At 46.2% G+C, this 25,236-nt stretch overlaps 1 protein-coding gene across 2 annotated transcripts in view; it reads left to right on the top strand.

Moving 5' to 3' along the window:
• Positions 1-25,236, top strand: part of PolD1 (DNA polymerase delta 1, catalytic subunit) — a 109,591-nt gene that overhangs the window by 37,904 nt on the left and 46,451 nt on the right. For both annotated transcript variants that reach the window (XM_075886747.1, XM_075886748.1), the window contains exons 6-8: positions 4,472-4,686; positions 4,977-5,143; positions 12,787-13,032. In XM_075886747.1, coding sequence (XP_075742862.1) covers positions 4,472-4,686; positions 4,977-5,143; positions 12,787-13,032 — 628 coding nt within the window. The remainder of the gene's footprint in view (positions 1-4,471; positions 4,687-4,976; positions 5,144-12,786; positions 13,033-25,236) is intronic.

Genomic DNA, 25,236 nt, shown 5'->3' with positions numbered 1-25,236 from the left:
GGCAATCGCCCTCCCCCATGCATAACCGGCCCGGACCCTCCGACCAGGAAAACTAAGCACCGCAGCTCAAGAGGCAAGAACTGCGCCATTTTCAAACTGTCTAAGCCCTCGCTGCTCTCCTGCTAACGTGGTCGCAGTAACTGTTGAAGGTTATCGCACTTTCGCCCTTGTGGACACCAGCGCTGCTGTTTCTGTTATGGCTGCTAATCTCTGCCGTTTATTACGCAAAGTCACGCCGCCACTTTCGGGACTGTCGCTCCACACCGCAAGTGCACAGCAAGTAATGCCTCTCGCAGCCTGCACTGCAAGAGTGTCCATCGAAGGCATTCTTTACATCGTGGAGTTTATTGTTCTCGCTGTCTGTTTGCATGACGTCATCCTCGAGTGGGACTTCCTATCCCGACATATTGCCGTCATAGACTGCGCACGTGCCGAAGTTGAGTTTTCACCCTTGTGTGATGCCCCATTACTGGACGCTCTTCATCAGCCGCCGAAGTTGCTCGTTCATGAAGATACCGATATTCCGCCTGGAAATTTCGCACTTGTTCCCGTTTCATGCAACGCCTACACTGACGCTACAGTCCTTTTTATGCCTTCCGATATCTTCACGAATCGTTGAGTTCTGCCGCTGCCTTTCGCAACGATTGACCTTGCTGCCGGAAGAAGCAATATGTTTGTACTCAATCCGCTTTCTACACCTGTCACTTTGCTTGCGGGAGAATGTCTCGTCCGCGTGCAGGATCTCGACCCTTCGTCTTTGGTTGATGTCCCGGATGACTACTGTGACCACCCGAAAGCACTGTCGGCACTCGAGATATCGTCCAAGGATATTCTTTCCAGCGCCATCACCGACACTTTCACTCCCACCGAACATGCAGACCTGCTGGATCTTCTGCATGAGTTCCAGAATTCTTTCGATGTGTCGCAACCTCAAATGGGCTGCATGTCGCAAGTCAAACATCATGTTGACACCGGCCTGCACCAGTCACTGCGTCAAAGACCATACCGTGTCTCCATTGAAGAGCGCCGTGTCATCAACGATCAAGTCGAAGATATGCCTCGTAGAGACGTCATTCGACCATCTCACAGTCCCTGGGCGTCTCCTGTCGTCCTAGTGCGTAAGAAAGACGGATCTATCCGTTTTTGCGTGGACTATCGTAGTTTGAATAAAATAACCCGCAAGGACGTCTATCCTTTGCCACGCATTGTTGATTAAATCGACACCCTTCACGGAACGGAATTCTTCTCGTCGCTAGATTTGCGGTCTCACTACTGGCAAGTCTTAATGGCTGAAGCCAATCACCGAAACACTGCATTTATTACACCAGATGGACTATATGAGTTTAGCGTCGTGCACTTTGGGCTTTGTAACGCGCCTGCTACGTTTGAACGACTTATGGATAATACGCTACGTGGCCTCAAGTGAAATATGTGCCTGTGTTACCTCGACGATGTCGTGGTTTTCTTCCTTGACTTTTCTATGCACCTCCTTCGCCTAAGGCACATTTTGACTTGTCTGACCAACGCTGGCTTGCAGCTTAACCTGAAAAAATGCCGCTTCGCTGGACGCGAGCTCGTCATCCTAGGCCACATTGTGTCCAAGCACGGTGTATTACCTGACCCAGCAAAACTTCTAGCAGTCGCAAAATTTTCCAAGCCGACGACCATGAAGGAACTTCGCAGTTTTTTAGGCCTATGTTCCTATTTCCGGCGCTTTGTTCACAATTTTACATCCATCATGTCACCATTAACCCAGCTTCTTCGGGGTGACGTGAACCTCTCCTCCTGGTCCCCTGCATGTCACGTTGCCTTCGCTACTTTGCGCCGCCTGGTCACCTCCCCACCTATTTTTAGCTACTTCGACCCGACTGCTCCTACCGAAATGCACACCGACGCCAGCGGCGTTGAGCTAGGTGCTGTCCTAGCCCAACGAAAGCCCGGCTATTCGCGGGGCTTTCGTTACCCTACGCTAGCGTCACTTTGACGAAAGCCGAAACTAATTGCAGCGTGACAGAAAAAGAGTGTTTAGCTCTAGTGTGGGCACTTGGAAAGTTCCGGCCGTACTTATACAGCCGTCCGTTCGATCTAGTAACTGATCACCGCGCGCTTTGCTGGCTCTCCTCGTTGGAAGGCCCTTCTATCCGCCTTGCGCGATGGGCACTACGCATCCAGGAGTACGACATTTGTGCGGTATACCGCTGTGGGCGCAAACACTCTGACGCTGACGCCCTGTCCCGCTCACCTTTACCACCAGATCCGACGTGCGGAAACACTTGCCTTGTCATCGCTAAATCTCGACTTGATTGCCACCGAACAATGTCGTGACCCGTGGATCGCATCTCTTTTCGAATACCTATCTGGCACGCACAGCCTTCCGCTATCTCGATTCCTCCGACGTCAAGCTTTCCATTTCGCCATCCGCGATCAACTTCTTCATCGATGCAACTACGCTCCCGATGGCCACCGGTGGCTACTGATCATTCCACGCACTTTTACGATTGCAAGTATGCGCCTCCCTTCACGACGATCCGCAATGTGGCCACGCCGGGGTGTTTAAAACATATGAACGCCTTCGCCATCGCTATTACTAGCGCGGTTTGTACAATTTTGTACGCAAATTCGTGCAGTGCTGTCCTGACTGCCAGCGACGCAGATCAACAACGCTGCATGCGACTGGCGCATTGCAGCCACTTCTATGCCCTGTCAAGCCATTTGAACGCATCGGCGTTGACCTCGGCGACCTCTGCGGCCCTTGACACGAGATGGCAATCGGTGGATTATAGTGGCGGTCGACTACCTGACACGCTACGCCGAAACAGTCGCTTTGCCGAGCGCTACCGCTCAGGATGTCGCCTCTTTCAATTCACATGGCACACCTCGAGAGCTCCTTAGTTACAGAGGCCGCGCTTTCCTCTCAGAGGTCGTCGAAACTCTGCTTTCGAAATGCCACGTCATTCATCGGAAAACGACACCATACCACCCGCAGACTAACCAACTAACAGTACGGTTTAACCGCACGCTGAGTGATATGCTCTCAATGTACGGGGCATTTGATCATAGCAACTGGGACCGTGTTTTCCCGTACGTGACATTCGCATATAACACTGCGATACAAACAACCATGGGATTTTCACCTTTCTTCCTTCTTTACGGACGCCAACTTTCCCATACAATCGATTCCCTACTTCCCTACCGTCCTGATGCTTCCGAGTGTCCACCTATCTCCGATGCTGTTCGACAAGCCGAAAAGTTCCGCCAACTTGCCCGTACGTTCACATTGGACGAGCAGCAACGCCAGAAAGATCACCGTAGCACCCCCATTCCAGGTCCCAGCTATGCCCCAGAGTCTCTTGTGTGGCTCGCCATTCCATACCAAACTCCGGGACTCTCCTCAAAACTTGTCCCATGTATGAGGGGCCTTATACACGTTTTTGTAGAAAACCTCTCCGGTTAATTTCCTAATTGAGCCAGTTTCCTGATCGGACGACATGCGCCGGCGTGCACGTGACATCGTCCATGTTTCCCGCCTGAGCCTCTGCCTGAAACTTCTTAGGTCGCCAGGATGGCTCCTTTTTCAGCAGGGGCGATTGTGAAGAAGAAGATGTGCTTGCAGCGAGCAGCATCGCCAACACCCGGCTCTTCGGCTTGTGCTTCGGTTCGCTGCTGTGCCAGTCTCTGGACGGTTGTTCACGCTGTCGCCTTGCTGTCCTTAACGACTAATAAACCTCTTCACACCTGGAACACTTCAACATTCAAAAAAGTGATGTGCCTGATGCCTTGGTTGTGTGTTATGTAACCTGCCATTTTGGCATGTTAGACTCGCATGATGACAGTTGGTACTTGGTTATTACATTCATTAGTGCTGGGCCACCTTCTTGAGCCATTTACATCCTCCAAGTTAGCCAGTGTATCAGTAGTGGCTGACGCTGTACTTCACTGTTTTACCCAGCATTACAATCAGGCTCAAAAAATGCAATTTGGGAGGCTGAGATTGTCATGCTAGTTGGTAGAGATTCGTTTTAGAAGAAAGCAAGGTTTGTAGACACAAATGCAAGACATGAGAAACGTACTGCATGGATTGTGACTACAGTAACAATCCTTAATGCATACCTACCTGCTTTCAATGAAATAGCACTTAAGACATAGCTGTACTGAATTAATGACTGAGTATCATTGAACGTGAAGTTTTTGCTGACCGTTTAGGCCGTAGTGTTGGAAACTCTTGGGAGACTGCGCCGATGAGCTGCACCTCCATCTGCTAGCCGTTCGTGAAGTACAACCAGCTAACTCTGAATGAGGAAGAGTTTCATGCCGTAGACTCATGTAGCTGTCTGACAGGATTAGACAGCGATTCCAAAATTATCTGAATTTTTTAACCAATGGTGCCCAAAATATTGAGGTCCTGCTGTATTCTGTGCATTTGTTTTCCTTCTCCGAGTGTTTTAGTAATTTCGATGATGATTCCATGCAGGTTCATGGTAGACGCACACGTTGTGGGCTGCTGTTGGATCGAACTGCCGCGGGGCAAGTACCACGTTCGTGACGAACGCACCCGGGTGTCGCGAGCACAGATTGAAGTTGACGTGGCATGGGACGAAATGGTGGCTCACGCACCCGAGGGCACCTGGGCCCGCGTTGCTCCTCTGCGTATCCTGAGCTTCGACATCGAGTGTGCTGGCCGCAAAGGTGCGTGTAGTGCACCACACGTGTGACCCCAGCAAAATTCCAAGTTCAGTCTGTTGTGTTGGTGGCAAAAGTATGCCTCTTTGCCCTCTACAATTTCACTTTTTCACGGAACTTCTAGATTCGGACTAACAGGGACCAGTCACATATCCCTATGCTTTTTCCCGTTTCATTTTTCGATATCTTCACGTGGCTTGAATTGACATTAAAGTGTTGGCCTTGAGTTTTCTTATTTCCACTCTGAGCACAAAAACTAAGGTTTGCAATGAAGTGTGGTGATGGCTGGATTGCAGGCATCTTTCCCGAGCCAGAGAAGGACAGTGTAATCCAGATCGCCAATATGGTGATGCGTCAGGGTGAGAAGGACCCATTCATCAGGAACGTCTTCACCCTCAACACTTGTGCATCCATTGCGGGCTGCGAGGTTCTCTGCTTCCAACACGAGCGGGAATTGCTCAAGGTGTGTGGAACTTCTGTTTGGTCTTAAGGCAGTAGAAAACTAAAGAAAAAAAATTTCCGCGAGCAGATATTGCTTGCATTCGCCTGTGTGATTATTGTTAAGAATGGGGTGGTCATCCATTTAGTCAGTGACCAAGCTTGTGCGAGACCAAGCTTGTGCAGAGACCAAGCCTGTGCGAATATTCGTATGCTTCGAATATCCAAATGAATAATGCCGTATTCAAATTCACATCAAATCCGATTCAAGTTATTGAAAATTTCAAATTATTTGAAACGAACAAATAGGTGCGTATTGCCGTATTTACTCACGCATTGAACCCACTCGCATAATAAACCCATCCCCCACCTTAGTCTTTGAAAAAAAAAAAGAAAAACGTTTTTGAATGTGTCTGTTCATTTTGTTTCGGTGTGATAGCCAGTGCAGTTTACGATTGAAATAACCGTAAATCAAGCCATTACATCCTAAAATAACAATGCAATAAAGCTCAAACCAGTTTAGCAACCATGCTAAACATTTGCGAGCAGTGCAAGCGCGGACGACGTCAATCAAAATTTCAAAGTTGCGCCTTACGCAGCAAAGCGCCATCTGTCGAATGCTGGAGAAACCTGTTTTCTGATAGTGCCACACAAGCACAGCGGCACAAAAACAAACAAAAAAATCACTGCATTTCAAGTTGCTTGAAGATAATTATGGGGCGAAGCTTTCGGAGGTGATTATTGTGATTAAAGTTGAGATAGTACTGAGACTGATTGTGGTTGTGATACTTGTATATTTTTTTTATTCAAAGAGATAGTGCTGAGATCGATTGTGATAGAGCGGTGATTCTTCTTTATAGGTGATATGAGGTTCCGAGTTCCGGGTTACGTTTTGATTTCATAATCACAGCTTTATTAGCTATCGTCTCATGTGTAGAATTTTCTTGTCTGTATTGCCGCCTCGCATCCGCTTCAAGTTGTCTCAACTGCGCGTCAGCTTGGCGTTTTTCCCGTTTAGCCTTTGCTTCCTTAGCCCTAGTCTGTGGTGTAGAACTTTGTTGTCGCCGTCGCCGCTTTGCATCCGCTTCCTTCTCTTTTGTCCTGCGGTAGCTTCCCGTCGACGGCGACGTCGCGCTTTCCTGCATTCGTTTTCGTCCATATGAGAAAAGAGAATGTGTGGTATGGAACGTGGTTATGTATATGTGACGTAGGAAGGCAGTGACTGATGGCAGAGGATGAGGAAGATTACAGTCAAAAGCAGTCCTCACGCATGAACCCACCTCCTGCTTTTCCATCGCGGGGATCTTCCATCGCTCACAACGCCCACCTCACGTTTCACACGTTCACTATGGTCGGAATAGAGCAGAGGAGCTCGCAGCGTACTCAGTTAAGCCCGGGACCTACAGTTCCGTTTCATGCACCAGAAGAGCTCGCATCGTTTGTTGCACAGAAAGGCAGCCATTCCCAACTGGAATTTGACCACACCACGCCTGTTGCGGCGTCGCCATTGAGATCGCAGCCATCTGAAAGCCCAAACACAGGAGGCTCGGAAGTGACTCCGACAGGTGGCCAGGTGCCAGAAGCCTACGTAGTCAATGCTGTCAAAGGCGCCTCTGATGTTCCTCCAGTCAAATCTGTCCTACCAACTTCGCTGCCTGAAAAGCGTTGCAACAGCTGCCGACTGGACACTGCATCAATTTGTAAAGAAAACGGGAATGATGTTCAAGAAGCGCTCCCACCTCAGCAGGTTCCAATACAACCGCAGCAACGCCAGCAAAAGTGAGTCCAAGGATTTGAGACACTCCAACGAATACACCAACAAGGACAACGACGCAAAGCGAGCCTCTTGAAGCAAACTCAAGACGTGAGGCATATACGCATAAGGTATCGGCACCACAAACGCATATGGCACAAGAGATCAATACTGCGGCTACAATTACAGCTCCGAAACCACAAAAAACGACGCAAGAGACGAAAAGGCATCATCTGTAGAACGCAGAGACCAAGACACCATTCCGTCAGCCGCGACCATCGCACTCGCAAACTGGAAGCACACCGTCTATTCACGCCACGACACACAATTCGACGCATGAGACATCCAACCTTCCAACGCTACAAGGACTCCCAACCTTGTTCGTTTTTCACTACTATCCAGGCTGCGTCATCCTCATTTTTCCCGTCGAATGCATGGTTATGCTGTCCAGAACGCAACAGCCAACTTCGCCCACCTGAGGTCTCCTAGATGTCACTGGACTGCCTTTTCTGTGAACGTTTTTGTGCAAGTGCATTGAACTGCCATGTTACATGGAACTACTCCATTTCGTGACATTTTTTTTCCTATGATGAGACACTGGTTCATGTTTCATAGTTTGTAGCTCACGCATTCTTTCAAGGGGGGGGGGGGGGGGGGAATCCTGTGACATAGGAAGGCAGTGACTGATGGCAGAGGATGAGGAAGAAGAGCGATGGAATAAACATGGCGTATGAGCCAGGCAACGTCACCCATTCATCATAGCGTCACATATATGTACTGTTGACAGCAGCGCCATCACATCTACAATTAACCACAGTACAGTGGCTAGAATAGGAAAGTGTGATGAACGCGCCGGCTAGCGCGTAACGCCTTGGGAGGAAACCGCCAGGTAGTGCTGGCACACGTTTGCACGTCGCCCAAGGCGGCGATGCGCTGCGCAGAGACGGCAATCAACCCTGCGCGCGGGCAATGTGAAGCATTTAAAATATCTTTTTTTATTCGTGCATGGCCTCAAATGGTGACTGAAAAAATTGTTAATTAGCTTCTGGAAAACAGGATGCCTATGCGGGTGCACGACAGATCAGAAATATCGTCAGGTCGACAGGATACCGAAAGTGAGCGCGTGACGGCACTCAAACATTTTATCAGTGTGAAGTGGTGGAAGAGTGGAACGATGAACTCAGTTGTGAGCCATTGCTTGCAACACTTTCCACGGCGAACCATCATTTCCTCAAGCACTAATCTGTAAATAAAGCCCCATCAATCAAAACGTCATACTCAGAGACGAGAACCACGAGCGGTATCTGGATGAAATCCTTTTATTTTCTGCACAGAGGTCACACAACACATTTACAGATAGTGAGTAGTGACTATCTATCTGTTTACAACAATGCATTCTTAATAATTTGTTGCACGTCCTTTTTTATGCCAAAAAAAAAGTTTTATAGCTCACAAGCGCCCCACAGAACATTGGGCTGCAGGCCTGTGTGATGCGCCTGAGCTTCAGGTACTTCCTCTTTTCACAGGAAGATGCTCGCTCCTTGTGGAGTACCTTTGGGTAAAAACGCGTTTGAGTGAGCAGAAAAAACTTGTTTACTTGACTGGTGAGGCTGGGACCATGTGCACAGCCCAGTTAGACATTTTTTTTTCATGCAGGAAACAAGCTTTTCCAAGCTGTCACTGTGAAGCTTGTTGTAGTTAAAGCACTTTGAAAAGTGATTTCAAAGGCGTCTACAAATGCGAATAGCTTCTCCGAAAGGCCTACCCATAGGCATCCGCATGAGGGGGCAAAGGGGGCTGGCTACCTGGGAGGTGGGCGCTAAATCTGTTCTATACATTAACTAGGCAGCGGGGCACAGTTTTAGTCATCTAGAAGGGCGCGTAAAATCTGCCTCATACACTGATTTAATAGGAAGGAGGCACCCTGCAATTAACCTTCACCAACCCCCCCCCCCCCCCCTGAACGACGCCTATGGGTGTACCCTTTCAACACGGACAATTTTGCCAACCACAGTGTGCTCGAAGTGCCGGGAAATGTACCCCTCGCCGAAGTACAGCTCGCACACAGCCGAGTTTTCTTGAAGCAGCTTGTCAGCGCGCGGGATCGCTCTCCGCCACTGCACTAATAGAGCTTCATCCTTCGGAACGCCGAAAAACGCGTGCTTCTTTTTAGCTGACTTATAGCCTGTAGTGAACCCAGGACGAAGCAATGACTTTGTTTTTGCATCATGAGAATGCATACAGAATCACTGGTGTCAGAATGCCGCTGCAATTAAAAAAAAGAGGACGAAAGCGCACGACGAAACTGTCGGAAACGTGCAAACGACGTATAAACGATTGCGCGCGCCCCCGCGTGGCTCTTCTTCGGAGGCTTCAGTGCGCTCCGTGGGCGCCGCTTGCCGCTCATCACACTTGCCTATTCCAGCCACTGTAACCACAGCGCCCTCTGTTGCTTATAAGTTGAAGGTTACATGCAAAACGGTTACCACCAACGCCCTCTGTTGCTTATAAGTTGAGGGTTACATGGAAAATGGTTCAGAAATGTCAGACAGATGAAGACGTGTTACGGACAGACGGGAGACGCTGGACATCGGGAGGTCTTAAGGAGCTTCGCCCCTAAAACAAAGCATGTGGCCTCCCAAATGGTGTGTGCGCAGCATAGAAACACGCTGCACGCCCGCCATCTTGGAGGCCATGCAAAGCGCAACCGCGACGGTGGCGTATCGTGCACTCGCAACGTCTACCACAACGTTTGTGTGCCACCATCCAACATTGCCTTTTTTGTTTTCAAGTTTGCTGTTGCGAGCTTTTTTGGGACACCTGCCGCGCAGGGCGCGTTCCGCCGGTACGCTAGCTACACGGCGGGTAACAAACAGCATGCGCTGTAGCGTGAGAACCGAGCGGCTGAACGACACTTCGGCATCAATTCGTGCGCTTTTGTTATGGGAGGAAACAAAAAGAGCTTCTGGCTACAAAAAAGATTTGTCGCGCATTTCTTGGGCCAAAACAAGCAAAGCCGTCACGCGACATTTTTGATGTTATAACTCCCGTGACCTTTTTTCTTACGCGTAATGAATCCTCTCCCCAAGTCGGTGTCAACTTTTCTGAAAAAGAAAAGGTGGGTACATTACGCGAGTAAATACAGTAGTCTGCAAGTGACACCCTGTAAAAGCGGTTTCATTGCAGTTGAGTGGTGTTAAGCCGTGAAAACACATATCCAGGAGAAATCTGCATTGCTGCGTAGCCCCACTTCAAGTTTTAAGATGATAGTATTACCCTCACATTGATTCATCATTGTTAAAGTTAAAAGCTTGTTATGCCCTAACTATAGTGAATTTTAAAACGTAACATATTTTATAAATTATAACTTGCATTCTACCAAAATTGAAACCCTGCTGCTATTCTAAAGTTGTTTCCACTTTACTTAAACCCCAAAAAATAGCATTGACACAGGTCTTGTTTAAATTAAATAATATAGTGTGCAGGTTAATTGGGTCAGGACAAATATGCCCATTTTTCTTGTTAATGTGTGATATATATACTATACGAATTTGATTAGAAAATATTTGACCAAAATTATTATTTGCTTTGAAGTTGCTTCGAACCTCAAATTCGCTGTTCGCACAAGTCTAGTCCTATTAACTCTGTGGGTATCGGCGGTTTCCTTGTACATTGGGCCAAGTACAGTGGAACACACCTATAACCATCCCAGATATATTCATAACAAACATATTTAGTTGCACTTATAATTTTTCTATGCTACTACCTATTGAAACTGCATCCACATAGAGCAAACAATTTGCGAAGCCTCCTTCCTTTACAGCAAACACTTTCGACACAGTCGTGGTAAAAGTATGGTGCTTGTGACGTGAAAAAATATTAAAGCAGGCATTCTAAAGCATGTTAAGAGGCGTGCGCTCACATGTGTACTGCTTCAGTTTGCTCGCACCAGATTTAGGATGCTGGAAGCAAGGTCACTCACTTTCTGTGCATTGCTTTACTAGCAGTACAGCAGAGAGGAAAAAAAAAGTAGAAGGCAGGAGGTAGCATAGAGACTCGTGGTCAGCTATAGCGTGGGAAGCTTAGTTTTGACGCCACTGTCTGCGACTACGATTGCCGCCGATTAACCAAGCAATATCTTCGAATGCAAGAAGCGTTGACTTTTTGTCGCATAAAGTTCATTGTGTTGCCCAACGGGATGACGCCACAATGCATGTCTGCAAAATGCATGTCCCCGTCGTGTTGAACAGTCAGGCTACTCACAACACCAAAGCATGATTCGTAGTGAAGTAGGCACAAAGAAGGCACATATGCTCGCACATGTTAGACTGCAAACAGCCCAGCATGCGACGGCGAGAGCCGAGTATGTGATGTGCTGCATGCGACTAGGGAGGGATGATTGTTTTCGTGCGCCGATACCACGCTTCAGGGGAACAGCACGAGCTCATCGCGAATGTGGTTTGGTTCACTCGTGCACACTTGGTGGGCATTGTTTAACATGCGAAAAGGCCTCACTTGTCACCTGATGGGTTGTTCGCACTTTTTATTTTAATAAAAATACACTGAAAAAAAAAAAAGAAACGCTTTTGTCGCTTGGTGCAGTTTTATGAAGTCGAGTCTATATACAACGGAGTACTGATATAATGACCACTTATCGTGGCACTTTCGAGTTGTTTATAAACAGGTTTGACTGTATATTAGTTTTTATGCAGAGTGCCTCTGATAGTCGTAATAGTTGCGGCAATATTAAGAGCAAGGTTAATAGTGTTCAAGTAAAGCTGTTGAAAAAAAAAGTACGATTTCATTTTTCCTAATAACCTAAGTGAAAAAGGGTGCCCTCGTCTGTTACGCCAGTCTGTAGGGCAGTTTTGTTTGTCGGGCAGTAACGGGATTACAAAATGATGTCTAAAGTGTCACTACATTGTTGTTGCTGTTGTGGAAAAGTTGGAAACAGTGTGAAAGCATGCATTACTGCCGTCTTTGATGCAATAGTAACTTGATTTTGCAGAATTTCGGAAATACTTATCGAATTCAAGTCAACTGAATAGTATGCAAAAATGCAAGGCGGACCTGGCAGCACTGCATCAACTGATTCGCACAAGCAAAAAGTAAAGTAACGCAACCTTGTCTTGTGTTGTCAACATTCACAGAAAAATTCTGCTCACGATCGCAATGCTGTTCACATGGAACTTGTAAATGTCATCATGCAATATACCCTGAAGCATGTTGTTTAAGATTGGCTATTTACTTCGACAAACTGCCAGCTTAGGCAAAGCCTTGCTTGATATTCTCAAGCAATCACTTCCAGGGGCACTTCCATTTTCGAGGAATTCACAAGATCAGTGCCGAACGTGTTTGTTAGCTGAAAGGTACATCAGTTTTGCAGCACGTGAACACGGCTAAGACAGTGCACCTGAAATGCTGGTCGAGGGTACCGCGATGTCTGGCATTCGTATTGCAAAAGTTAGAGCTTTGCTAAAAGTTCATTGCCATCTGTAATCGTGGATTGAAAGACCTGAAGCTGCTATTAGCAGCAGCTAGCCCGAGTGAATGGCTACTTGCAGTCACCCGAGAGTTACCTGCAGTAACTGCTGGCGTGCACAACGGGTGCTACTAGCTTCCCGAAGGGTGGTAATATTTAATGAGATATTCCATGTGCTCAGCCAGTGCCGTCAGCTTCCACCAATCAATCTTGAAGGCGCCAACAATACTTGTGTAATTATCGGCTGGTTAACAATAACCAAAAGCAGGAAAAGAACAAAATGCACTGCGGGCGCTCATTTGGCAGCCCTTGGTGTGATTGTGACACGTGCCAATATCCTCATGATAATTAATAATGTGTCATGATCAATTTTAAGCTGTTTATGTTCTCCCTGAGGAGAGCTGGTGGTTGTATTCGTCTTCCGTTTGTGCAGAGATGGTCGGACTTCTTACGTGAAGTAGATCCGGACGTGATCACAGGCTACAACATCCAGAACTTTGACTTCCCCTACCTGATGAACCGAGCCAAGACTCTTCAGGTGGATCTGTTCCCATTCTTGGGTCGCATTCGCAACTGCAAGACCCTGCTCAAGGATGCTGTCATGCAATCGAAGCAAATGGGTCGTCGAGAGAATAAGGTGGTCACCATAGAGGGCCGCGTCCAGTTTGACCTCCTTCAGGTGGGTGTTGCTTTGAGCTTTGAATGGTTATGTTTAAAAGATGAAGCTTTGGCTCGTGGCCCTCTTCAGTTGGACCTAGAATGCAGAGATGCTTTCGTGCAACACCTGGTGGACTGATCTTAAATGAAATCTGCGGTGTTTGTAAGAGAAAAATTAACAGTGACTTCCTTATAAAGAAAACTCACTTGAGTGGGCTTTGAAACATTGTACCTGTAGTTAGTTAATCAGTGTTAAGCTCCTCACTCAGTTTATGTGTCATTTCCATTATATTTGTCTTTTCTTTTGTGGTTCTAGGGGCTTTAAGTTGATCATCTTTTAGTGTATTGCAATGCTCTCTTGAGCCAAAAAAGTTGACTCCATAGAAACTGCGAGCTTACGATAAACAGGGTTGGAAGTGCTGCGCCAATTGCGCCATTCTATGCCAGGCTGCGCACGAACGGTAATTCTTGTGATAATTGTAGACTAGAAGTGTAAACCGCAAAGTCTAGCCTATTATTATCGTTGACCGAGCAACAGTGAGCGTTGACTACACCAAGGACACGGCCTGATCCATATCGATCACGTTGTAATTCGGTTTATTCATGAGGCTTGCTAGCACTCGTCTTATATTGCTGTTATCGCTGTCGTTCCCCCGCAAAAGTGGTGGCATCAACATGAATAACTGCTAATTATCTAGTAATTTAGTGAAACACCAATAATCTGTACCAGTCGAAAAGGTAGCATGTTCATGCACTAAATGGCAGTGTGCGTTTACAAGTGCAAATATGCATCTCCAGACATGCCCCATTGCCACCTATAAACAAATACAATATCACAGATCTTACACAAATACAGTACCACAGCAGTGAAACCATGCATGCATGTACGGCGTGGTAAACGAAAAGCTAATGACGTGGATACTGCGGAAAACTATTAGGTACAGCGGCCTCCATATGCAGCGCGCCTCCACATACGTGACGTTAACTAAAGGTGTTCATGGGGCACTGCCAACACAAAAGTAGTTATCTTTTTTCTTTTTTTTAGAGGAGGGAGGCACATTTACGTATGCGTCCGCGGTGGCAAGAATGGCAGCAACACCGGCTTGTGGGGCCCAGACTCGCCTGCCCATCTCACGCTCACCCACGCAAATTAAAGAGCGCTCGCTCTCGCCCTGTTATTGCCAGGGCCACTAGCGCACCGCCGCCGCTTTGCGCTTCATCAGCAGCAGGGCGCCCGTGGAAAATGCATGCTCATATCAAAATGACAAAATCCGGAGCGAAATTCGTAGATTGTCTGTGGGGAAAATTCGTTGCACCGAGGTTGTCTCCTGCTGTTATTTTGTTACATAGAGGTCGCAAACAAAGGTGCTTCTATGAAGCTTTGGCGGGGAATAGAAAAACTTCCTTATATGGAAGTTCATTATGAGCAGGTCTAAGTGTACTTTATTTCACAAATTAGGTGCAACGCTGTGGAGACTAGCAACACTCCTTGCATTAGATACGTTGGCATAAAGAGCTAAAGTAAAATCTCATTAATTTGACACCCGTTAATTTGTCATTTCTGTTAATCGGCCACGGCGTCTGGTCCCTTCGAAAATGCGCATTTTTCTATAACTGCACACACTCATTAATTCGGACAGATTCGGCCGCGCTCTGGCTAATTCTAACGGGAAAGCAGCAGCGGATTCCGCCGGCCAAACTGACAGCGTACCCATATAACTTCGAGATCGGATTGTGGCCTTCGAGATTCGAAACTTGCTTCATGTGTAGAAATTAGCTTTGCATCTTGAAGGCATCCAAAAAAAAATCCCACGTGACGTTAGTTGACAACCAAAATGAAAGGCAGCGCATCGCTACTGTCATCAGCAACAGTGCAACAGGCAGCCGACGGATTTGGCTCTCCTTTTTTGTTGTGCGTCCAACACGTGTGTGTGACGGCTGAGTCGGATTGTTCACTTGTACCGTGTCGTTGCTTTTAAATTATTTATTTTTTGTGCGTGATCAGTGCCATCTGCAGCCTTATTGTTTGCTTGATTTGAAAAAGTTTGAGTTAAGGGGAGATGACACTCGAAGACACTTTTTTTCAAAATATTTATTCTAGGGCAATGAAACTTGAACTGTTTATAAAACTTTTTATGCTGATTTCAAATATATAATTAATTTTCTTGCAAGTTGCTTACATTCAGCTCTGCGAATCCACAAAGCGAAAACCTCAACACTTTTGCCGCCCCCTCTTTCCATCCCTAAACTTTCGTAATTTTTTATCATTCATAGTTCATAATGTTTCAAACAAAGTGTAGAATACAAATAACGTATTAGGAAGCACGTACAAAATATGCAATAGGCGTGAAAAATAACAGACGTAAAAAAGTTCATATTTCACCTACGCCAGCAATGGTTTACATACATTTTTTTATTATGAAATAAAATATTGAAATTGAAACTAGATGATTGTATTCGTCATACTTTTGAAAAAATTTGGGCAAAATTTCATGCAGATCCGAGCACTAGAAGTGCCCGAAAAAGGAGGGGCACATTGAAAAAAAATGTCAAAAGTTGTGTTTTGAGAAAAACGAGCTTTGAAGTTAAAATTGAGTTTTTTTTTATGAAAGATGTCTATAAATGCGAATAAATTTGCACATCAAAAAGAACAATCCTTCTTGTAGTGGCCACTGCCACTAAAATACGCCAGCACCATGAGTTTGTCGTTCTCGGCTTTTTCGAGCCGACTCCTCACAAGCATTTCGCTCACAGACAGGGCCATGAAACGTTTGTCAAACTTCTTCCGCTCCTTAGAAGTGTGGCAGCTTGGGCTAGTTGGTATGGCATGAAGATAGTTATAGCGCGAGAACAAAACGACGACACAGCGCTCGTGTCTTTCGTGTCCTTCTTGTCTCTGTGTCGTCGTTTTGTTCTCGCGCTATAACTATCATCTTCCGCTCCATCTGGCAGAGCTTTGTGCCGACTGCAAGCTAGGAAGAAGTTCGACACGACTGCGAAATCTAAACTAAGTCCAGTATCGAGGGACACAACAGTGCTGATGCCATCTTGCGACCACGTTTGGGCCACACACCATTGTACATAATGGCAATGTCGTCCCCGCTAAGCTTCCTCACTGTGTGCTCCTTTGACCTCGCAAGATTGGCACTGACATCATCCATTGCCGCATCACGAACTTTCCAGCTGATGGCTGTGAATGACTTTTGATGCATTGGCTTTTGCAAGCCAACAACTGCCGCAAATCGGACCAGCTGCTCGTAGCCTATTCCTACAGAGCGTGGCACCACAACAGCTTTCGCGCGCGAGCAGTGGCTTTTTTCATTCATAACGTAGATAAATACTTAAGAAAAGCATGGTTCAGCTGTGCTGCTTGACAAGACATGGACCCCGCAAGTAGGCTTCACAGCACATACAGGCGCGCAGCGGCCAATGGCGGTCACCGATCCGCACCGCTTGATAAGCGAATCTTGGCATTCGAAAAACGCGCAAAAGCATGCTTTTTTATTATTTTTTGTGCCGCATTAGCAAGGGAAACTGTCATTATTTGAAAAGTGAGGCTCGACTCTTCGCCTCATGCGATTGACAATGGTGAGCAGCGGCGCATTATCGGCGGCAAGGTGCTCGAAGACTGCACATTTTGGGCCTTTTAACAGGCACTTTGTGCTCTTTAGACGCAATTTCGAAGCATTTCCAGTTAAGTCTCGCCATGTTTTTTTTTTTTTTTTTTCAGAACAGTAGAGGTACTAATCTTATTGAAATAGACAAAAATGAAAAATCGGTAATTTTGATGAAAACTTGCGTTTTTCAACCCCCATCTCCCCTTAAGTTTTGTTTTTGGTCTTCCACTCGCCTCGCTGGTTGCGCGACATTTGCTGCCACCACCAAGGAAGCCGGAGACGAGATTTTTCATCTGCTGGCACCTTGAGAGAAGGACCGCTCGGACATCATTTCGATAAAGGCGTTTCTTCGTTTCTCTTACCCCTCCTGTCCCTGCACCCCTGGTTTTATCCCACAACTCTTCATTCAAACACTCTTACAATCCAATCGGAACAAAGGAATGTCTCTCCTCGACTCCCGGTTGGCTGCCGTTAAAAGTGCCAGGCATGGAGTCCTTCCTCCTCGGATCTTGCTCAAAGAACCACCACCTCTCGCCGCTGCTCAACTTCCTTCACTCCGGTTCCCGAAACGTTCGGCGTCCGGTGTCGACGAGCCGTGGGAATGCACCTCCCGGATACGTGCCTATAACGCTGGGCTGACAGGCCATCAGTATAATTGGCCCATGTATGAAAGCTGCTCCTGCCGCTGGTTTCGGTTGCCACAGCGAAGCGCAAGTGCATCTTCCACCCTTGCAGCCAGACTTGGCTCTTGTCTCCAGTCAGGCGCTACCACTAAGCCCCTTATGAGACGCGAGTCTTCGCGTTCTTTATGACCGACAGACAGCTGTCGTTCCGCCAATTTAGTGGTACCGCTTCTGTCATGGCGTGGGCTCACTGTCAGCGAGGTGCGTCACAATATGAAATTATTCGACGAACACACCAAGTTCGAACCGAACAGTTTGCATTTTTTTAAATTTCATTTTTGTCACCGCTCTTTCACCATTTTTTATCACCGGGCTTGTTTACTTAGTGCACGCGCGTGCGTCATCATCATGCAAGCGACACGAGATGGCTTCCCCTGCGTCTCTTGCGGTCCCAGCTGCCCCAACCCCCCGCAGCAATGAGGGCGAAGTACGAAGCTAAGCATTTGGCTGCGAAGGGGAAAATATTAAAGGCGTTGCAACTGGGAGCGCATCTCAAAAAGACGTCACGGAATAGTTCAACGTGCCTAAAGTTCAACGTGCCGCTGTGCCTAAAGCAGTTGCCAGCTGCTTTAGGCACAGCGGCTTCGTGCACGTCCTGCTGACCTGAGTGTAGTGGCCGATGAGGAAAGCGGAGAAGAGCAAGACGGCCACTATGTAAGCATAATGCCAGCTGTAGTGCCATTTGGCGATTAAGTTGCTATTGACCACGATGTCGCCGTGGCCATCACAGTGACCAACTGTGATATCGTCACCGAAGTATTGGATGGCGAAGGGGAATCGGCTGATGAAGACCCAGGTGATGCAGACGAGTATCCACGCCACACGATGACGAAGGCTGCTCATGCGTTGGCCGTTTTCGAGGACATATGCATGGTTTCCTCGGACAGTGTGTGCAGACTGCCTCCGTGAAGCAAACTGCGATCACTGACTTTTTTAAGAAATAGAAGATTGATGGTGTAGGAGACACGTTTCAAGTGTTCTGTTTGTACGTGCGATAATTCGTACTCTCGGATAATTCGGACATTCTCTCCAGTCCCGTGAAGTCCGGATTAACATGATTTTACTGTAGTTCCATGTTTTTACCACCCAGAATATATTTTACAGTGAAAGCTGTTATGAGATCTTTTTTGGGGTCACACGCAGTTGTCCGCCACTGCCGGTGTCCGTAACCACATCGCGTGAAATTAGAAAGAAACTTTGCACCAATGACACAGTGGGGCTTGAACCCAGGTCTGCTGCGTGCCAGCCTAATATTCTACCACTGAGTTACGCCGGTGCTTGAGACTTGTTGTCAAACTTGCCTTAGGCCGGCTTGATGTCTGGGAAGCATCGCGGTAATACGACTTATAAAGCATTTTACTACAGCGAAAGAACAACCAGTCGTCGCACAATGTGAATAGCGTAACGAGTGGGCCGTCCAATGCTCCAAACCATCACAAAAGCTTGTTCTTGTTCTCCTATTAACTGTGGCGCATACCCACTTTAGCCATAACTCCTCATCGTCATCAACCACTGAATGGTTGGCACAAAATTTATTGCAAGTGTTAAGCGGATACCACGCTTCTCAGAAGAGTGACAGAAAATAGCATAGCAAATGCCGGCCTACTACTCAAAAGTTTATTATTAATGCCCTAGTGGGTACCAAACTAGTGTGGTTGCAGTAGTTACCCAATGAGTGTTTCGAAAAGGCTCTGAAAGGTCGCTCTTCTAGCTTTCCCTGTAACTGTGCTGCACCTACTGCGCAGGCCTGACGTTTTTTTTTTCTTTACGTTTCAGGCTGAGTATGGAAACGGGCATGTTTTGTATTACACACACACACATGCACGCAGACACGCATGCACAAACACAAACACACATACAAATTTGTGGGGAGTAAGTCTTAATTGTAGATCGTAAGCTCATTAGTACTGAAAGTTTAGTGAAAAGCATCTGAATTTTTTCACCAGAAATAATTTCGATTAACGATGACGTTTGACCCTAGAACTGCTCCAAAACTAACGCTGCTCCAATACACACCTTTTAATGCTCTGAACCTGCTCCAAAACTCCTCTTTTACTGCGTCAAAGCTGCTTCAAAACAGCTTTATTCCTGCTCCCTGAGCTGTTCCATAACACTGAAGTCCACTTCCACTCCTGGATAAATCATAATGTACAGAGAAATTATGTGAATTCCAGCGTGTTGTGTAACACATTTTAAAATGACTGCTTTGCATGTACTGTCATCAGCTGTAGTTTACGTTATTGGGATGCTATGTCTTATTACTGTTATACAGTTGACTCTCGTTAATTCAAACTCGAAGGAACCTCAGAATTTTGCTTGAATTATCAAAGTTTGAATTATCATAAGTTCTCAGACATGGGACTCTAGGCAAGGTGACACAAATTTTATCGCATTTAAATTTTTTAAAGCGTTTTTATACCCTAACTGCACCCAATGAACAGAAAGCAGAGGTGTAAGGTCCACGAGTCTGTTGGTCATTTATTACCGATCAGACCTTTTAAAGAAATCGTGAATTGCCAACTGCTTCATTCCTAGAAGTGCCTTCAGCACAAAGCTCACTATACTAGTTGGGAAGCATCACGGTTTACCATGCATGTGCTTCATTTATAACATTTGTATACTGGTGAAACCTTCTTCCTTAGGCCTGAGGCACTTATTTTTCATTTTTAGAATGTTAGGATTATATAAGCACACACCTTTTTAAATAGTCGTTGGGAAGCATTAGATACTTTTTGGTATGGAACCGCGGAAAGTATGAATTAACCGAATGATTGAGTTTGAATTAAGGGAGGAGGCTACCATCAGATACCAAATTTTTTGTTTATTGAGATATCTCAATGAAATTTTCGGGATAGACTAACAGCAAAAGCATTAGAACTGAACATTTCATGAAGTTATGTTCACCAGTTCTCCAGTTGCGGTGGTATGTCAGAATAGTGCACATGGTTCTCTTATTCCAAGCCGGGAGAACTTTCAGAAGATGCTGGAACTGGGAAATTAACAATGATTCTCTGATTGATACCTCAGGGGTTAGCAGAGCTATTTTTTTTTAGTTTCCTTACTGAAAAGTTTTAGCAAATTATCAAATTTAGTGTTGGTGATTGGGATAATATAAATCAAGTTTTTATTAGGTATCATAAATAACAGACACAATATATTCGAAAAAATGGGCTTGTCTCTCCCTGAGAAATTTATTCACGTTCATAATAAAGACTTATGGAAACACGATGAGTGGTTCTCCAGATATGGCTGAAAGAAGCAGCCTTACTAGCCAAAAAAGTCATTTGGAGAAAATGACATTTGAAATGAAAGTTTTGGGCACATATGCAAATCTAAATCAACCCTGCGGCGTAACTGGAAGTGTCCTTTGGCACTCTCTTTCTTCACAGTCTTTTCATCTTCTCTAAGTTTCTCTTCTTAGCCTTTTTCAAGCGCAGTGAATCTTTCTCGGCTGCCCGTTGAATGGCCAGGTCGTGCTCCTTTGATTGCGCTCCATTGATCGCGCTCCATTGCCTGAAATTCCCACTCCGTCGCTGGCACAGCGCCGAGTTCTCTTTGAACAGCAGCGTGTTGTTGATCCGCCGCCTCTTTCTCTTTGCACATCAGAAAACATGTTCGCAAGTGCACATTTGATGACGCGATCACACTCTCGGAGGCCGATGAAAGAGAGGATCTGGAAACCCCTGCCCATGAGCACGAGATACCAGGCGCACTTGCAACGTCAAATTTTTGCACCGGTGAAGTAAGAGTCCTGTGTCTAGGCGCGTCATTGCAACCACACTCTTGTGTAAATGAAGAAGCTGCTCCACATGCACTGTCGGCGCGATCACCGTCGGCGCACGTGTGAGCGGAGAGCTTCGCCGCGAGGAGAGCCTTCATACATCGCTTCCTTGCACTGAACACTTGTTGCATCTTCCTTTTCATTGGACACATCGTGAGCAAATGCAAGAAAAGTCTTGTGAAGACAGTTGAAAATCGTCTCGTGAAGACGTTTGAAAATTGTTTCGTAAAAGCTATTGAAACGCGGAGAGTATGCGAACGGCTGCATTGATAGAAAATAGCAAGCGGAACAATAAGAAAGTGCTGTGGACGGAGGAGCAGCAGACAACAGAGAGCCGCATTATGTGCAAGAGTACAACGTCATTGCGCGCAGCACCCAATCGCAGTCGCAGGGTCCTTCTCGTCCTTGAGGAGCGCGCGCATCGCCCTATCCCGGTGGCGCATCTCTGCCACGAGAAACCTCAAAGCTCTCGCGAGCCCTCTAATCATGAGTAGCTTGCTCCTCTCCTGCGCTGTCGCTGTACCCGCGGGTGGCAGGAAAACAAAACAACACCAAAATGGCGGAGGTCCGTCAAGCGGTCGTAAAACTGCGATCGCACCAAGCTGGGTTATTTTGAGTGCTCCCATGTCGCTCGAGGGCTGCGGCGGCTTGTTGTAAACTTTATTTCGAACAGTTTCGCAATGAGTTAGACCTTGATATTTACAGAAAGGGTAGTTTATGACACGTACTGCCCGAATATGCGATTTCATTAAAGTCTACTTTCTCGCGATTTTTCCGTTTTAAAAGGACGCATCCCCTCTTAAGAGACTTTTAAATACATTCAAAGAATAGATGGCCATCTAAAAAATTGAATTTTGTCTGAATTAACCCAAAGTATGAATTATCAGAGTTTGAATTATCGAGAGTATACTGTATAATATCATTATCATCATCATCATCATCAGCCTGACTACGTCCACTGCAGGACAAAGGCCTCTCCCATGTTCCGCCAGTTAACCCGGTCCTGTGCTTGCTGCTGCCAATTTATACCCGCAAACTTCTTAATCTCGTCTGCCCACCTAACCTTCTGTCTCCCCCTAACCCGCTTCCCTTCTCTGGGAATCCAGTTAGTTACCCTTAATGACCAGTGGTTATCCTGTCTACGCGCTACATGCCCGGCCCATGTCCATTTCCTCTTCTTTATTTCAACTATGATATCCTTAACCCCCGTTTGTCCCCTAATCCACTCTGCTCTCTTCTTGTCTCTTATGGTTACACCTACCATTTTTCTTTCCATTGCTCGCTGCGTCGTCCTCAATTTAAGCTGAACCCTCTTTGTAAGTCTCCAGGTTTCTGCTCCGTAGCCAAGTACCGGCAAGATACAGCTGTTATATACCTTCCTCTTGAGGGATAGTGGCAATCTACCTGTCATAATTTGAGAGTGCTTGCCGAATGTACTCCACCCCATTCTTATTCTTCTAGTTACTTCAATCTCGTGGTTAGGCTCTGCGGTTATTACTTGCCCTAAGTAGACATAGTCTTTTACAACTTCAAGTGCACTATTACCTATCTCGAAGCGCTGCTCCTTTCCGAGGTTGTTGTACATTACTTTCGTTTTCTGCAGATTAATTTTAAGACCCACCTTTCTGCTCTCCTTGTCTAACTCCGTAATCATGAGTTGCAATTCGTCCCCTGAGTTACTCAGCAATGCAATGTCATTGGCGAAGTGCAGGTTACTAAGGTATTCTCCATTAACTCTTATCCCTAACTGTTCCCATTCTAGGCTTCTGAAAACCTCCTGTAAGCACGCAGTAAATAGCATTGGGGAGATTGTGTCCCCCTGCCTTACGCCCTTCTTGATTGGTATTCTGTTGCTTTCTTTATGAAGCACTATGGTAGCAGTTGATCCCCTGTAGATTTCTTCCAGAATGTTTATGTATACTTCATCTGCGCCCTGATTCCGCAGTGTCTGCATGACGGCTGATATTTATACCGAATCAAACGCCTTCTCGTAATCTATGAAGGCTATGTATAGTGGTTGGTTATACTCTGAGCATTTCTCTACTACTTGATTGATAGTATGAATGTGGTCAATTGTTGAGTAGTCTGTTCGAAATCCTGCTTGTTCCTTTGGTTGATTGAATTCTAATGTTTTTTTTTACTCTGTTAGCAATTACCTTTGTAAATAGCTTGTACACTACAGAGAGCAAGCTGATCGGCCTGTAATTCTTCAAGTCCTTGTCATCTCCTTTCTTATGTATTAAGATGATGTTAGCATTCTTCCAAGACTCTGGTACCCTTCCCGTCAGGAGACACCTCGTAAACAGGGTGGCTAGTTTTTCTAACACAATCTGTCCTCCATCTTTCAGCAGATCTGATGTTACCTGATCCTCACCAGCAGCTTTGCCTCTTTGCATGCTCTCCAAAGTTTTTCTGACTTCTATCATTACTGGTGGGGTGTCATCTGGGTTACTGCTAGTTCTTATAGTCTTAAGGTCGTGGTTGTGTCGGCTACTGTACAGATCTCTGTAAAACTCCTCCGCTATTTTAACTATCCTATCCATATTGGTAGTTATTTTGCCTTCTTTGTCCCTTAGTGCATACATCCGACTTTTGCCTATCCCAAGTTTCTTCTTCACTGCTTTGACGCTTCCTCCGTTTTTCAGAGCGTGTTCAATTCTCTCCATGTTATACCTTCTCACATCGCATACTTTACGCCTATTAATCAACTTTGAAAGCTCTGCCAGTTCTACTTTGTCTGTTGTACTTGACACTTTCATGCTTTGACGCTTCTTAATTAGGTTCTTCATTTCCTGGGAAAGCTTGCCAGTGTCCTGTCTAACTACCCTGCCTCCAACTTCCACTGCACACTCCGTAATGATACTCGTTAGATTATCATTCATTGTATCTACGCTAAGGTTGGTTTCCTCACTAAGAGCCGAGTACCTGTTCTGCGGCGACACTCTGAATTCCTGTACTTTCCCTCTCAGTGCTAGCTCATTGATTGACTTCTTGCGTATCAGTTTCTGTCGTTCCTTCTTCAAGTCTAGGCGAATTCGAGACCGTACCATTCTATGGTCACTGCATCGTACCTTGCCAACCACTTCCACATCCTGCACGATTCCTGTGTGTGCAGTCATTATAAAGCCTATTTCGTTCTTATTTTCGCCATTAGGGCTCCTCCATGTCCACTTGCGGTTTTCTCGTTTTCGGTAGAAAGTATTCAAAATCCGCAAATTATTGCGTTTGTGTGAATTCTACTAGTAGCTCTCCTCTGGCATTTCTAGTGCCGATGCCATAATCTCCTACTGCCTGGTCTCCAGCCTGCTTCTTCCCTACCTTTGCATTAAAGTCGCCCATCACTATAGTATACCGTGTTTTCACCTTACTCATTGCAGATTCCACTTCTTCATAGAAGCTTTCAACTGAGGCGTCATCATGGCTGGATGTAGGCGCTTAAGCCTGTACTACCTTCATCTTGTATCTCTTATTCAGTTTAATTACAATACCTACCACTCTTTCATTAATGCTATAGTATTCCTCTATGTTGCCAGCTATGTTTCTGCGAATTAGGAGCCCCACTCCCAGTTCTCTTCTGTCAGCCAAGCCCCGGTAGCACCGTATAGGCCTCATCTGTCCTCCTAACCTCATTGAGCCCTATTATATCCCATTTAACACCCTCTAGCTCCTCGAATAGTACAGCTAGACTTCCCTCACTAGATAAGGTTCTAGCGTTAAACGTTGTCAAGTTCAGGTTCCAAAGGCGGCCTGTAGTCTAAAGATTCTTAGCACCCTCTGCTGCGTTGCAGATCTGACCGTTGCCATGGTCAGTTGCTTCGCAGCTGCTGGGAACTGAGGGCCGTGAGTTATTTGACGTATGCATGTGGGAGGTAGTGGCCAGATACTGCACCAGGGTGGCCAATCCTTCTCTGGTGAGGGAGTGCGTTCCCGGCGGTGGTTACCGGTGAGGCCGCACCTTAGGCCTCTTAATGCAGTTCCATCAACACGCGGATTTTTTTTTTTTTCCGGTTGGGAACTGCGCGGCACCGGGATTTGAACCACGGACCTCTTGCATGCGAGGCGGATGCTCTAACCACTATGCCATCGCCGCACCCGGATTGTTATGTTCTAAATGTAGGTTTCAGCGCTGTATCAGTCAAGTTTGT

This window comes from Rhipicephalus microplus, chromosome 2 (assembly GCF_043290135.1).
Source record: "Rhipicephalus microplus isolate Deutch F79 chromosome 2, USDA_Rmic, whole genome shotgun sequence".
NCBI classification, from domain to species: Eukaryota; Metazoa; Arthropoda; class Arachnida; order Ixodida; family Ixodidae; genus Rhipicephalus; species Rhipicephalus microplus.
Note: the sequence above shows the minus strand (reverse complement) of the source record. Positions and strands in the feature narration are given on the sequence as shown.